General features: G+C 43.5%; 1 protein-coding gene across 1 annotated transcript in view; it reads right to left on the bottom strand.

Moving 5' to 3' along the window:
• The window catches only part of LOC119421296 (protein shisa-6-like), an 85764-nt gene that overhangs the window by 67434 nt on the left and 3310 nt on the right, over positions 1 to 15020 (bottom strand). Inside the window, exons 2-4 of the mRNA XM_037688671.1 lie at positions 9510 to 9667; positions 5188 to 5283; positions 4723 to 4791 (exon numbers count right to left, since the gene is read on the bottom strand). Of these exons, the coding sequence (XP_037544599.1) occupies positions 4723 to 4791; positions 5188 to 5283; positions 9510 to 9667 (323 nt within the window). The remainder of the gene's footprint in view (positions 1 to 4722; positions 4792 to 5187; positions 5284 to 9509; positions 9668 to 15020) is intronic.

The following is a 15020-nucleotide window of genomic DNA, read 5'->3' as shown; positions in this document are numbered from 1 at the left end:
CTGGTTGTACAGCTGGTTGTACATCTGGTTGTACATCTGGTTGTACATCTGGTTGTACATCTGGTTGTACATCTGGTTGTACATCTACAGCTAGCTGCCGACTTGTTTCCAGGTGGCCACCACAGCACACTGAACTCAGACAATAGAAAAAATGCTGCATCTCTGCTAATTTTACAGAAGCTGAGCTACAGTTTGTTGTGGTAGTAGCTGAGACTCATCCATAACCCGTACACTGAGGACCAAATGACGTGCACTCCTTCCTGATTTTATGCTGCTGTTTTCATTCGTACTCATCTGCTCACACAGACCCATGTTCGAGCTGCTTTTCAGCGTGTTGTTTTTGTTCTGGTAGAGCTTAGTGTGCTCTTAGTTCATATTTCAGATCTTATTACTGTTTTTCTTTACATTTTGTACTCTTGTTGGATGTAACTGGGACACTGTGTACACAATTTCATTCCACCACATGTACCACATGAGATGTGAATGGCAATAAAGAAACCTGGACCTTGACCTTTAAACAATGCTACACCTTAAACCGTCTGTTTTAATCAAACCAGATGTTTGTGGTAACATATTGTTGTTGTTTCTGTTTGTAATATAAACACACTGTTCATCATATTTATAACTGAAACAAACGTCCTGTTTTTAGCTCCGTCCTAAAGACGCTGTTCTTCTCCCTCGTGTGAATCGTTTTCTTCTTCCACAGAAAGTCATGAACCTCTAAGATATTTCAGTGAGAAGCCACTCGACCCAGAACCGGCCGGACTCTCCTCATGACTGAGTCGATACAAGGCAGCGCGGTCAGGTGGGCCAACATAAAGGCTCAGCGAGCCGATGACTTCACCGTACGCGACTCCATCGATCCGCCATCCTCAGAGTTTAAAGTTACCGTCTGCTCGACAAAGACCAGCCTCACAGACCAAGACCCACACGACTGGGATTAATGGAGGTGAAGCAGGAGAGTGATATCCTCCTGGCTCACCCTGACACCCCTCCATACTCAACACAAGAAGCCGGGGGGGATTACAGCTGCAGCCGAGCGTCCCAATAACACAAGGTCACCTTAAGTGGATTGGGACGGGGGTTGTTGTTGGGGAGGGGGCAGCTCCCTCAGGACAAAAACAGGAGCAAGTCATGAAAAAGTAATTAGGCAAGATGCACATGGGTGGATCCCACAGGCGGCAGAACAACCGGAGAGACCCGAGTGCAGCTGAATGTTTGTGCACATCTGAGGGACGTTCACCAAACTCACACAGCAGCGTGACAGAGATAAATCTGCAGTCAAATAAAAACACAAAGCTTAGTTTCCACAGATGATTGGAGCGGCCGGTCTACATGGGGGTTTGGTGATCTTGATGTGGCAACCTAATTTTTGATGGTGATTTTCTTACGCCCAGATGCAGACACGCACCAGCGGGAGTCGGTACCTCTCTTATTTGTTAACTTATGGAGCAATCGGATGGATGGCATGTTCTGGTGTCCAGTTCCCCTCTTCACTCGGGGGAGCGGGGAACAATAATATTATTTACATCTTCCTTTAGGGACAACTGAGGTAGAAAAGGAGGAGACTAAAGGGAAACAACGCGAGTGAGAGAGGAGGAAAGACATAAAGATTTGTGAAAAGAAAAAGGAAAGGAGGATGGAGATCAACTTAATGTGGAAAGAAAAGAGAACGAAGGAAGAGATGAAGGATGGAAGACGTGCAGCAAAACATTAAGAGACGTGAAGAACAGCAGAACAAAATATCAAACAGCACGGGAGGGAGAAGAAACAATAACTGTTGGATACATTTTATGTTGCACAAGTTCCAAAACATTTATTTCTTGGAAAGTTCAGCAGCGTTCTTTAATAAATCTACTTCTGAATCCTTTTTAATCTGAAGTCAGATTTCTGAAGCTGATCTCCGTCTGGATCAGACAACCCCTGTGGTCTCAGGATGTTTTCATGGACAGATGTGGAGCAGAGGTCCTCAGTGACACGGTGCACATCTGTCAGCCTCCTTCCTCCTGCCAGAAGGTGTTGGGGTGGGGTGGGGTGTTCTGCCAACAGCTCGATGTTAAACGAGACATGAATGACAGACGAGGCAGACAAGACCTCCGCTTTGAAGAGACAGCTTCTGTAATCGGGGCGGTGGTACATGTCAGCTGAGAGCTGCAGGAAGTGACGGGTCCAATCAGGACGGACCGGCTGCTGCAGGAAACGTCTAAAACACAAAGTCTGGGATGGGTCCAATTCCTCCGCTTGGTGGAGGGAAACCTGGATTTGCACCTAAAGCGGCTTGTGTTAAATTTTTTACCAACACGGATCACAAAACTCACAACAGCATTATGAATGAGACCCAACTCCTTTAACGCCTTCATGAAGGCCAGAGAAGACAGAACGAGCTGAACGTCTAAAGAAAAGAACTGAAAAAATAAATAAATAACTTGGTTTGTAAAGAAAGTATTTTTAGTAACATTAAAAAGTCAGAAATAAACTCATTTTCACCAAACAGATCGTTCAAGAAGCCGTTTATAAAAGGGAGGATATTTATATATATATATATATTTCCTGTTTGCTCTCGACGGGGACAGATGCATTTCCCTCCCGCTCTTCCTCCCTCCTGCTTTGATCTTTGTCTTGTGATTCCTATCGAAGTCTCTCACTACACATCCTCTGAATTGTAAATTATGGATCTGGTCAGCTGGTCTCTCCATACAATTGATAAATTGTTCTCGACGAGAAGACGGGGAGAAGGAGAGCCCTCATGCCCTGAAGGGACACTCAATGGGTACATAATTGGATTTACGATAACCGGATTTCTGCTTTTTGGAGTTGTGGGTATCTGGCACATCGACAAATTCGTAAGACGGCGGCAGCGGTTCTGGCAAATGTGAGGCTGCCTGCCTTGAGTGAAGGAATGTACTGAGCGGTAAGCTCTCAGACTCAGACGCTGCATGACCTGAGCCGTAAGCTGGACACGATTTCTGAGAATCGCAGATCACTTGTGGCTCCTGGGACTCACTGGCGGGAAGGAATCGACCTCAGAGATGCTACAAGCTCGGTCCAGCAGCGTGAGCACAACATTTGGCTGTTTGGAATCACCAGTGAGACATACCAGCAGAACAATGACGGCAGACATGGAAATTCAAGCAGAGGCTGCCTGACCCTAAATAATTGTGTTATCTGAACTTGGCGTCCCCACTCGGCCTTGAATTTGCCAGCTCCTGGTTGTTTATGTTGTTTACTCCCATCACCCCCATCACTCCCCTCCCGAGGACATGTAGATCTGTGTCAAAGTTGAGCCGGCTGATAGACACTGTGCCATCTTTATCAGGACTATGGAACTTTCTGGCAGTGTCCACGGACAATTCATTGCCCTTGTCAGCCTCCTCATGCAGAAATGTATTATGATGTCATCAGCATGTTGCTGTTTATGTGCCAAATCATCTTTTACAACTCTCACACTGTGTCCCGTCTAGGACACAGTGTGAGATTTGATTTTTTTTACACCTCCACTCCCCCTCGTGTTTCTTTTTCTTTATCTGAAAAAAGTGCTGCGCCTCTCGAGGTCGGCGGCCTCAGTCACCTCCATCTCTCCGTGTCTGTTTGTTTATGTTTCTCTCGGAGAGGCTGTACTGAAATATAATTTTGTTGCACTTCGGTGCAATGACAATAAAGCTGACGCTGATTTTGAATAATTTATAAGTTAGACTAATAAAGTCAGTTGAAAACACCTGAACTGGTCTTTTAACCATCGATATCCTCGATCTGCAGCACAAAACGTCAAATAAAGAAGATTTAATCAGATTATTTCTACCAACACAAACTAGTTGAATGAGTTTGGCTTTGCCTCTTAGATGTTTTAACGTTCGTCTTGTTTGAACGTTTCTAAATCATTCTCATACCGTTTTCAGCTCGTAACTCGTTCCACAAGTTTTCAGCCATTTCATCAATTCATGCATCAAAACGTTCGGCTCGTTCAGAACATTCCTGCTGTGACATTTGGTGTTTGTGCAATTTTTACATTTTGAAATATTTAGCTTTGTCGGCCATGTTTGTTCTCATTGAGCTCTCTCCACCTCCTTCCCTCTTTGATCTGTTTAAAACCTTTAACTGCTCGTTTCAGCTTCAGTTTTTTTCTAGAACCTTTGTGCTAATTTCACATTCCTTCAGCTTCTTTTAGATAAATTCCTTTTTTTTTCTGGTTTTTCTTTGTTATTTGTGCTCATTTCTACGTTTTTTGCTTCTTTTGAACAATGTCAACATTTTATGCTCCTTTTCGCTGCTAATTTCAGTGTTTCTTTTTAGCTTTTTCAGCTACTTGTTTTTGCTAAGTTCAGCTTTTTTCTGCTCATTTAAGTTTCTTTGTAGCTAATTTCTGATATTTTGCAAATTACTGAGCCACATTATTCAGCTCATTTCGGCTCCATTCAGCCTTTTCTACAGATTTCTGTTTTTCTTCTGATTTCAGCTTTTATTTTTCTGCTTCCAGCAAACATCAGCTGTTCAAATTCAACTCTCTTTTACAGTTTAGTGATGAAACCGTTTCAGCAGCTTTCAGCAGAAACCATTCAGCAGGAAGCGTCCATGCTGTATTTTCACAGGAAGTGACATTTCTAAAGTTTTTGTAGAAACCATCATTCAAACCTGCAGCCAAGTCTCCAGCAGAGGGAACATTTTGGAGATCAGCTGATCACTTCGTGTGTGCGAGCAGAAAGCAGAAACATTTGGAGGACGTACCGTAAGACATGGGGATGTCCAGGTCCCCCTGCCAGGACATTTGGCCCGACTCGTCGATGGAATGCTGCGCTGTAAAAACACAACAAGCCTCAAATTTAGGACCTGGTCCAACTCTGCCTCTGATTCATTCAAACGAAAGAGAACAATAGCAGAAGACTCGTGCTGCCTTCACACCAGCTGCCTACAGAGTATGGAAGTGTTACTTTGTCTTCAGACGTGTGGACTCAATCACAGGAAAATAAAGAACTTTGCAAGATGTCACTTCAAGCCATTAGGAGTTGTGATGTCCAACTTCCACTGAGCTGAAACTAAATTCACCTTCTGGAACTCCTTCTTTTTAACGGCACAGTCCTGAGCACAGTCATTTGGCAGGAAGAGGACGACAGCGTGACACGGTGGCTGCGCGTGTGAAGTCATCGTTAATCTGAACTTTGAAGACAGAAACATTCAACGAGGGCGGACTACCTTTCAAGTGGCCACGTCCGAGCGTAACGAAGCCAGAGGAGATGAAGTTGTGCATGTCTGGACCTCCAACTCGCAGGTTGTCTTTACCGTAATGACCTGGTGGGACACAAATATTAACGTTTTGACTTCTTTGTTTTTGCTGTCCTAACAATTATAAACAGGAGAAAACAGCCAGGATGCATCAACAGGTGAAAACTTACTGTTCACATGAGAACGACTTCTGGAAACTTTAGTGTTTTTTCAACCTTTCTTGGGGCAAATAAACATTAAAGAGCCCTCCACATGGATTTACTGTAGTTTCCATGCCAGCCATCTCAGCTGCATGCAGTATCTACATGATCACAGTTACATCTACACTGGCGAATACATGAATATTCCTTTGGACCCAGGATGTTGTTGGTTTGCTCCTACATGCTGAAAAAAAAGTGAGCAGCACAAAAAACACTCAGCTCTCTGCCATTTATTGTAACTGCTGTTAGTGCAGAAATCTTTTTAACTGCAGCTGCCTGTAGTGTGCATGTGTGACGTTTCAGAGTGGGGGTCCCCTGAAAACCTCCACGCTGAAATCAGGATTTACGATCCTTGGGTTTCAGAGAGAACGAGGATGTCTGTTGTGACACAAATGGCTGAACCACAGCAGAAACGCTCCGGTTTCTCGAAAACCCTGTTAGGATTTAGTGACATTTACGCCACAAACTGCATCAAAGAAACAACATTTAGTGAGTAATTATGAATGGAAATTAGAGCAAACATCACAGATATGAGTTAACACCTGGGCGAGAAGCGTCTGTTTCTCCAGGCCTTGCACACTTTGAGTGATGGACTCTGGGAATTGGTAGAGTTTGGGTTCCAGGAGGGCGTCTTCAGAACGCCTCGCAACATTTACAGCGGCTCCAAACTCCTTCATCTCAGATGTCAACAGTTCTGTCGCCTGACAGGTTTAAAAGATTTCTTTCAAACTGCTTGTATTTCTGCGCTTTTTCCCCCCATATTTTTTTTTTTAATTTATGAAGAAAAGACTAAGAACTATTGAAGCATGCAACATAGCGTAGATCCACCTTTTGGAGTTAACTGATTTGCCCTAAACGTTTTAAATCTGGAGTGTTTATATGTTTAAAGCAAGCAGACACTTATTTCAGACGTTTCAGAACGAGAGCGGCCACAGTCGAGAAGAATACCAAACAGAAATAAAACAGAAACTCCCTCTCAGGTGGATCATGAGCTCATCAATATTTATTGCTTATGAATGCAATCAGCACATTATCTGATGTTTTCTGTCAGTCACATTGTTTCACATCACTGGACGGTCGAATAAAAACACGCCGCAGAAAGGAAGTTCTTTTTGCACTTTGTGCTACAATATTTTGATTAAAATGCAGAACTGCTGCGGGGCGTTTGATTTTCTAACTAAAGAATGTAACGACTGACAAAAAGAGAAAAATGACCCAAATAAAGTCCATCAGATCCGCCTTTCTCCGAGGAAGCTCTTCAGTCAAAGACGTCCCTCAGACCTTTGAGATGGAGCAGCAATCCAAACGACCAGGAAGAAACACCTGGGAGCATTCAAGTCAAACCTGGAGTTTGAGTTGCAGATCACGACACGATGATGGACCACTACTCCCAGCAGCTCTGTAGGAATTACCTTGTTGAAGCTAAATCTGTTTTTTTTTCTGTCAAACTCTTATTTCTGACATTTCAACTGAAGAACAAACGGTTTGTGACAGGCTGATGGTAACAAATATGACACCTAAAATTGGCTCCTTGTTACCTTCTCTGACGTGTGTTGACCCAACTCATCCTTTAAGTTTTTAATTTTTCTAAAAGAATTTGAGTCAAAGTTAAGCAGAAAACGTTCAAATGAACCGACTGAAGCAGAGAAAAAGCAGCTAAAGTCTGAAGAAAACCAAAAGACCCACAGAAAGTCAAGAGAACCGTTGCTCAAACATGTCAGAAGATTCCAGGAAAATCAGAAGAACAGTGACAAATGCTTTAAATCTTTTGCACGGTGCGATTGGGTTTGACATTTTCATCCCAAAGTTGCTCCACGAGCTCAGTTCCTGCAGACAGAGATCATTTCATTCTCTGTCTGCAAAGTGTGGAAGACATTTGTCGCCTTTTTTCACAGAAACCTAGAACAAAACGAGAGAACAGAAGCAGAACTCCAGGAAATGAAAGTATTAACGCTCAGGGAACGCTGACGGAGACTGAAGTCCACGGCAGGAGACGGACTGTCTGCAGCCACAACAGACAATTATAAACTGTTTCCCCTTCCAGCTAGAAGTCCAACACATACATTAAGGTCGTCAACACGACTGAAGACTCAGATGATCCATCTATAATCAAATAAAAATGAATGGAGTTTAGTTTCTGACACATTTCTGCCACTAATGCATCTTAGAGACGAATAAAAATAAAATCATAAGCATCAAAAGCTGCACCGCTCTTCTTAAAAATAAATAAATAAATAAATGTTTGTTGTCAGAGATGTGTGAAATGTGAGTCACATCTCACCACCGACTCCCAACCGGCTCTCTGACGTGACGTCCTGCTGCTGTTCGAACAAACACAAACTTTAGATTTGCTCAGCGCACAAAACCAGAGAGAACTCAAAGGGGACGTTTTAGAGAAAGTTTGTTGAGGGATGAGCAACGTTCAGCGCCGATTAAAGATGCTGATCCGTTCAGCCACTGGCGTCAGAAGCATTTGTAATGTGAGGGGGACACATGCGTCATTGATCTGAGCACAGCCACAGCACCGCTAACACACCCAAAATGGATTCCACCGCAGAGAGTCAGCCAGAAGATACGCTCCACCCATGCATGGCCTTATTGAAAGACTATTATTGAAAGATTATTGAAAGACTATTGAAAGACTTCAGTACAGCAGGACAGATTCTCTCTTCCAAAAGAGACAGACTGGACTAAAAAAATATCTTTGAAAACCAACTTCTTCTGAACTTGAACAAGAAATTATTGCCTCAATATTAAAATGTGTCAGTTCATGGATGTTAGGAGACAAGAGATGTCTCCAAATGACTTGACAATCGGGTCCAAGTTTTGAAAATTATGTCAGGAAGTTAAAATATTGTTCATCATTGACCCATTACAAGGCTGACTAGACAGTATTTTAACTAGCGTTGATGACAAACTGGAGTTGAAATGATCAGAGTCTGTTCCTTTGTTAGTTGTGTCTAATGCTCCTTTTTTGTTAATGTCGTACTTCTACTTTTACTAGAGTACATTTTTGTCTGTTTATTTGTACTTTTACTTAAGTACAGCGTTTGAGTATGTTCTTCACCACCGTTGATGTGTGTGTGTGGGAGGGGGTTGGGCTGGAGGTCCTCTCCCAGAACATTTTGAATAAAGTAGACGCCGTTTCCTGCATTCTGGTGTATTTTTACGGGTTGTTAAACCTCTACCTTTACTTACATAAGTAAACTCTTGATTAAATAAATCAACACCAACAGCGCTCCATGTGTGAAAAGAGCACATGCCGTTTCTCTCACCCCCCCCCCCCCTACCCCCACGTTGAAAACTGCTGGAACTAATGTAGCGGTACGCTAGTAGCACACAATACAGACACATTAGTTAAGATGCTACAGACGTAGCACTCTGCTTCTCTCACACATCCTATCCCCCCCCCCCCCCATTACCGTCAACAACTGTCAGCACTAATGTGGTGCTAAGCTAGCACGCAAAACAATGGTGTCTCCCCCTCCTCCCCCCATGAGCACCCTGCCAAGGCAGATGACCTCGGGGAAACACTGCATGCGGTGTAGAGTTGAACATTTTTTAAATGTGTGTGTGTGTGTGTGGGGGGGGGGGGGGACATGTCCCCTTCACATATATAACTGTTGCGACATTCAGCAACACGTTGTACTCGGCACGTTTCACTCCCCTCATCTGGAACAGTGAGGCCACCCCTTTAGTTTTGCTGTAAACTGGAACCATCTGACACCAAAAGATGAATACGAGCCAAACGATGTCCAGGTGTTTACATCTGGATCTGGTGCACAACTTGGGGAAAAAAGTTCATTTTTACATGAGCAGTTAATGTGACCTTCTGCTACATTTAGTATGAAAACAAGAAATTGAGCTGAAAATCTCGTCTGGTTCAGATTTGGGTTTGTCCGTTCAGACTGCAGAGGTAGAACTAGAGAGCTGTCAAACTTATGAAGCTGAGTGAGCAGAAAAAAAAATCAACCAAAGCATAAATGTTGGCCACAGCCGGTCCAACTGTTTGGATTGTCCTGAAGAAAAGCAGAAAGTCATCTGATCTCTGAGCCCAGTTCATCCCCAGTCATGACTCAGAACATCACCTACCATGGTTGGATGCCTTTGTGTGGACAGGTGTATAATGGTTCTTTGAGGTTCTGACCGGCGTCTCGTCTTTGGGAGACCCATCGATGGCTGCAATGTCTTCATGTTCGTACTGCGATATCGGAACAGGCCCTTGTTGCCTCAGAATGTCCGCCAAGGCTCTGAAAGCAAAGCACACAAAAAATAAATTGAAAGAAAAATGTATTTATTCGTCATCTCGTGATTAATTTGACTGAAAGGTTTGAGAGGAGACGGGAAATCCTGAGTCCACCCATCAAAACAAACCTGATTTTTCAAAGGCGCCTAATTTTCTTAAAGGAAATAAAAGGGCAACAAAAGTGTGTCAATGTCAGCCCAATGCAAGCACGAGGTCCACTTTTCCATAACTTGGTGACTTTGGGAGATACGCGGGGTATTAATAGCATTTCCCTTCCAGGACGAGCACACTTTAGTGGTTTCTTTATTGCAGACGGAGACGACCTGATTTCGCCTTGTCCTAGTTGACTGCCTCGTCGTCGTGTGCAGCAGCAGCAGGAGGCAAGTCTTCAAGAAACGAGAAGGGTAAATCACATTTCTGATTCTGTCATCAACTGGGAAACTGCAGGGGTTGTTTGAGTTAAATGCTCTTGGAGTTTTAATGTGTATAATCCTCATTAGACTTCATCTCAATAGATTGTTTTTGTAAAGAACTGGTTTTTAAAAGACTCATAAAAGGCAACAAATAAACCTAAAATCAGGCACTAGACCTGCAGTGGTAACACCAGTTGAGCCATTTTCAGTCATTTCTTAACTTCCTTCAATAAGTATGTTTTGGATGCTTTTGAAAAATCTGAATTTCAATCTTGACTTGAAGGAGAACCAGCCACATCACAGATGGTTTTTATGTTTTCAGAGTCTCAGAGAATTCAATTCAATTCAACCTTTATTTAAACAGATAAGGCACATTGAGCCTCGAAGACTGATTTACAAGTGAGACCCGTTTGGACAGACAATAAAAAGTGGTGAGAAATGACACACAGGGTTTGGAGACAAAAAAGAAAAAATTCCTAACACGCTCTTAATCTTTGTTTGAAGGTCAACAGCGTGATAATGAAAAAAATCTCACACATAAGCACATAATGATGCCGACATTACACAGAGTGGGGGGTGGGGGGTTGCAAGGACAGTGAGCAGTCAGAGACAGCACACAGAGGCACTGCAGAGTTCAGATAAAATCACTCAATGGAAAATCACTCCAATAGTTCCCTTTGGAGAGATCCTGTACACACTTGGGAGGGGGGGCTTTAGCCAAGAATGACAATAATTAATCCAAAGAGTCCTGAAATGATGACAGAATGTTAATTCAGCTGGGCCCCTCTGAAAAGTCCATGGAAATTCCTAGGTAGGAGGGGAGGGAGGGGCAGAGCTTCAGGTTTACAAAACTTCCAGGCGAGTTGAGATAAGATGGCCTGTCAAGGCCAGTCAGAAGTCCTCAGTGACATTTTTTAAAGAACATATTACATAAAATTGGGCGAGGGTGAGGCTTTGCCTCAAGTGAAGGAGTTCAAGAATCTCAGGGTTTTGTTCACAAGTAAGGGAAGAATGTAGCGTGAGATTGACAGACGGATCCGTTGTAGTGCAGAGGGAGCTGGGCTATAAGGTAAAGCTCTCTGCTTACCAGCCGGTCTACGTTCCTTCCCTCACCTATGGTCATGAGCTCTGGGTAGAGACTGAAAGAATGAGATCTTGGATACAGAAGTTTGAAATTAGTTTCCTTTGCAGGGTAGCTGGACTCTCCCTTACAGAAAGGGTTAGAGGACTCGGACTAGAACTGCTGCTCCTCCACATTGAGAGGAGCCAGTTCAGGTGGTTTGGACATCTGGTAAGTATGATTCCTGGGCGCCCCCTTAGGGAGGTGCTTTGGGCATGTCCAACTGGGAGGAGACCCCGAGGAAGACCCAGGACTCTCTGGATAGACTATGTCTCTTAGTTGGTCTGGGAACACCTTGGAGTCCTCCCAGAAGAGCTGGAAGGGATGGCTATGGAGAGAGATGTCTGGACATCCCTGTTCAAAATGTTGCCCTTGAGACCTGAGTCCAGAACAACAAGAAGATGCTGGCTGGCTGGCTGGCTGGCTGGCTGGCTGGCTGGCTGGCTGGCTGGCTGGCTGGCTGGCTGGCTGGCTGGCTGGCTGGCTGGCTGGCTGGCTGGATGGATGGATGGATGGATGGATGGATGGATGGATGGATGGATGGATGGATGGATGGATGGATGGATGGATGGATGGATGGATGGATGGATGGATGGATGGATGGATGCTACATAAAATCAAGCCAGACTTGCTTTGAGCATGTACAAAACCACAGTGAGATTTTAGTGGTTTATTGTTATGGTCCTGGTGGAGCATGGTGGAAGTTGTGGCGGCTTAGCCATGTTGTTAACTGATAGGACTTTGGTTGTCCAGATGTTGAAGCAGGACTGGACGTCCTGACCTCATGCTGATTGCAGCACAATCAAATAATCAACCTGGCCCAGTGTGACCCCTGTAGGCCACAGAGTGGTGAAGGTGCAGGAGAAATAGGAAGCTAGAAATAATGTGGGGGAACCCAGACCTGTACTGAAAGCATCATGACTGCCTTCACTGAAGGGTTTCCTGATTTAACCACATTAATTGGGTCATTCAGAATATCTTGTGGTCATACATGTGAAGGCTGAGAGACCAAAATAAGCCCACACTCATCTGTCAGGGCAACTGGTGAAGAGATGGATACACAGAAAAACAAGATGAGCCATTACAAAAATCATTCTTCAGTTCCACTCAAACTGGCTGCTCACCATCCTGTGTTTTTATGCTTTGACATTAAAAAGGAACTCATTGCAAAGTATGAAAAAAAAAAAAAAAGTTTTCTGAACTGATTCAAATGGTGCAGCTTGACAGAGTTCACTCCAGAAGGTTTCCAGATCTGATGAGAAGGTCTGCACTCAGTACAAACGAAGCATGTGGCTAAATCTGCAGGAAAATATCTGGACATGAGAGTCCTGTGCCTGACCTGCACCAGACTCTTTGTACGAAAACAAATATGGCGGACGACGGCGCGCGTAGAATGTGAGAGAAGATGATGAGAAAGATGAAGTTAAACAAGGAATCAAAAGTGGAGCACCAGACGGCGCTCAGCATTTCAGCATGCAGCTTTTTCAGAAACTTTAGCTAAACCACCAAATTTATAATTTCAGTTTAACTTATCGTTTATCCATCATCTTCTACCACTTATCTTTGGTTGGGTCATGGAGGCAACAGGTCCAGAAGGGAAACCCAGTTTTTTTGGTGGAATCCCAATGAGTTCCCAGGCCAAACCATAATCCCTCCAGTCTGACCCGCAGTCTCCTCCCAGTGAGACAAGCTGGTGAACTTTCACAGGAGGTCCTAATCAGATGCCTGAACCTTCTCAACCGACTCCCTTTGACAAACAATGGTTCAACCCGGACAACGGAACTTCTCACCCCATGTCTGAGGCTGAGCACAGTCGCCCCACGATTGTCCTCCAGTGAGTTTGAATAAAGTAGATGTCATTTCCTGCATTCTGGTATTTTACTAAAGTTTATTACAGTAGATTAACATGAAACAAAAGATGTAAACTTAATTCTTATTGAAATCTCTATAATGTAACTGCGAAGTGTTCGTCTGCAGCTCTGCAGGTAAGGGGCGTCCACTTCAGGACAAACTGAGGTTGCTGATTGGTCAGTCGCTGACATGCCTACTGGACTGATTAACAGGTGGCACGACTTGTGCAAAAAAACATAGATTTTACAGGTCCGTTTGAGACGGTTGTCTTTTGTTCCATATTTATTCAACATATTGGTGAATCTAAGGTTTTAGACTGTTTCCTACGATATTGTGATGATGTTTCTTTATTTTTTCAGAGGTGCTGAGTTAAAATTTAGAGGTGTTTGAGCACCCCCACATAGAGGCTAAAATCGCCACTGAAGTCAGTTCATATTAATAATTTACTTTTATTAGGCGTGAGAGTTACTGGATCCAAGCAAACAGTTACCGGAACGCACCCTGTCAAAATAAGAGTTCCCGGATCTTGTTCCGGCAGGATCTGCTCAAATAAAGCCCTGAGGATCCTGTATCACAAGGATCAGGAAGACTAAATTAACCTGTTATAGGCTGCGACAGATCCGTTAGAAACAAGTTTTTAAAGAAGTTTCCTTTTTGGACTCCTGTCATGGAGCCAAACATCAGAATTAGAAAAAACATCCGTTCATCAGCTCATGTTGTGAGCGCAATAAGCTGGAAAAATAGGAAACATGCTGGTTTTCATTTCGGTGTGTGGCTGCATGTAGACGCCTCCCTAGGGAGGTGCTTCGGGCATGTCTGACTGGGAGGAGACCCCGGGGAAGACCCAGGACACATTGGAGAGACTATGTCTCTCAGTTGGCCTGGGAACACCTTGGAGTCCTCTCAGAAGAGCTGAAAGACATGGCTGTGGAAAGAGATGTCAGAACCTCCCTGCTCAAGATGCTTCCCCTGAGAACTGATGATGGATGGATGGATGGATGGATGGATGGATGGATGGATGGATGGATGGGATTCAAAATCTTACTTCTAACCTACAAATCTCTCAAAAACCTAGCTCCATCTTAAGTTACTGATCTTATTGTTCCACCTTTTCCTAACAGAGCACTTCACTCTCAGACGGCAGGTTTACTTGTTGTTCCTAGAGTTTCCAAAACCAGTATAGGAGGAAGATCTTTCAGTTATCAGGCTCCTCTTTTGTGGAACCAACTTCCAGTTTCTGTCCGTGAGGCTGACACATTATCCAGTTTTAAGAGTGTGCTTTAGCCTTTCTTTTTTATAAATCCTATAGCTAGGGTTGGCCTAGGCTATCTCTTAGTTCTGCTGCTATAGGCTTAGACTGCTGGAAGACACACTGACCACATTTCCTCTCTCTACTGTCTTTACTTGCTCTACTCTTCCTGGTTGTATTTGTAATTATTTCTATCTTAACATGTTTTTTTATTTTCTCCTATAGAAAGTACACCTGGACTATAGAAAGTACACCTGGACTATAGAAAGTTCACTTGGACTATAGAAAGTACACCTGAACTATAGAAAGTACACATGGATTTTAGAAAGTTCACCTGGACTATAGAAAGTTCACCTGGACTATAGAAAGTTTACCTAGACTATAGAAAGTACATCTGGACTATAGAAAGTTCACTTGGACTACAGAAAGTACACCTGGACTATAGAAAGTTCACTTGGACTATAGAAAGTGCACATGGACTATAGAAAGTTTACCTGGACTATAGAAAGTACACCTGGACTATTGAAAGTTCACCTGGACTATAGAAAGTTCACCTGGACTATAGAAAGTACACATGGACTATAGAAAGTACACATGGACGATAGAAAGTACACATGGATTATAGAAAGTTCACCTGGGCTATAGAAAGTTTACCTGGACTATAGAAAGTTTACCTAGACTATAGAAAGTACACCTGGACTATAGAAAGTTTAACTGGACTATA

Source organism: Nematolebias whitei, chromosome 15 (assembly GCF_014905685.2).
Source record: "Nematolebias whitei isolate Nwh7 chromosome 15, NemWhi1, whole genome shotgun sequence".
NCBI lineage: Eukaryota > Metazoa > Chordata > Actinopteri > Cyprinodontiformes > Rivulidae > Nematolebias > Nematolebias whitei.
Note: the sequence above shows the minus strand (reverse complement) of the source record. Positions and strands in the feature narration are given on the sequence as shown.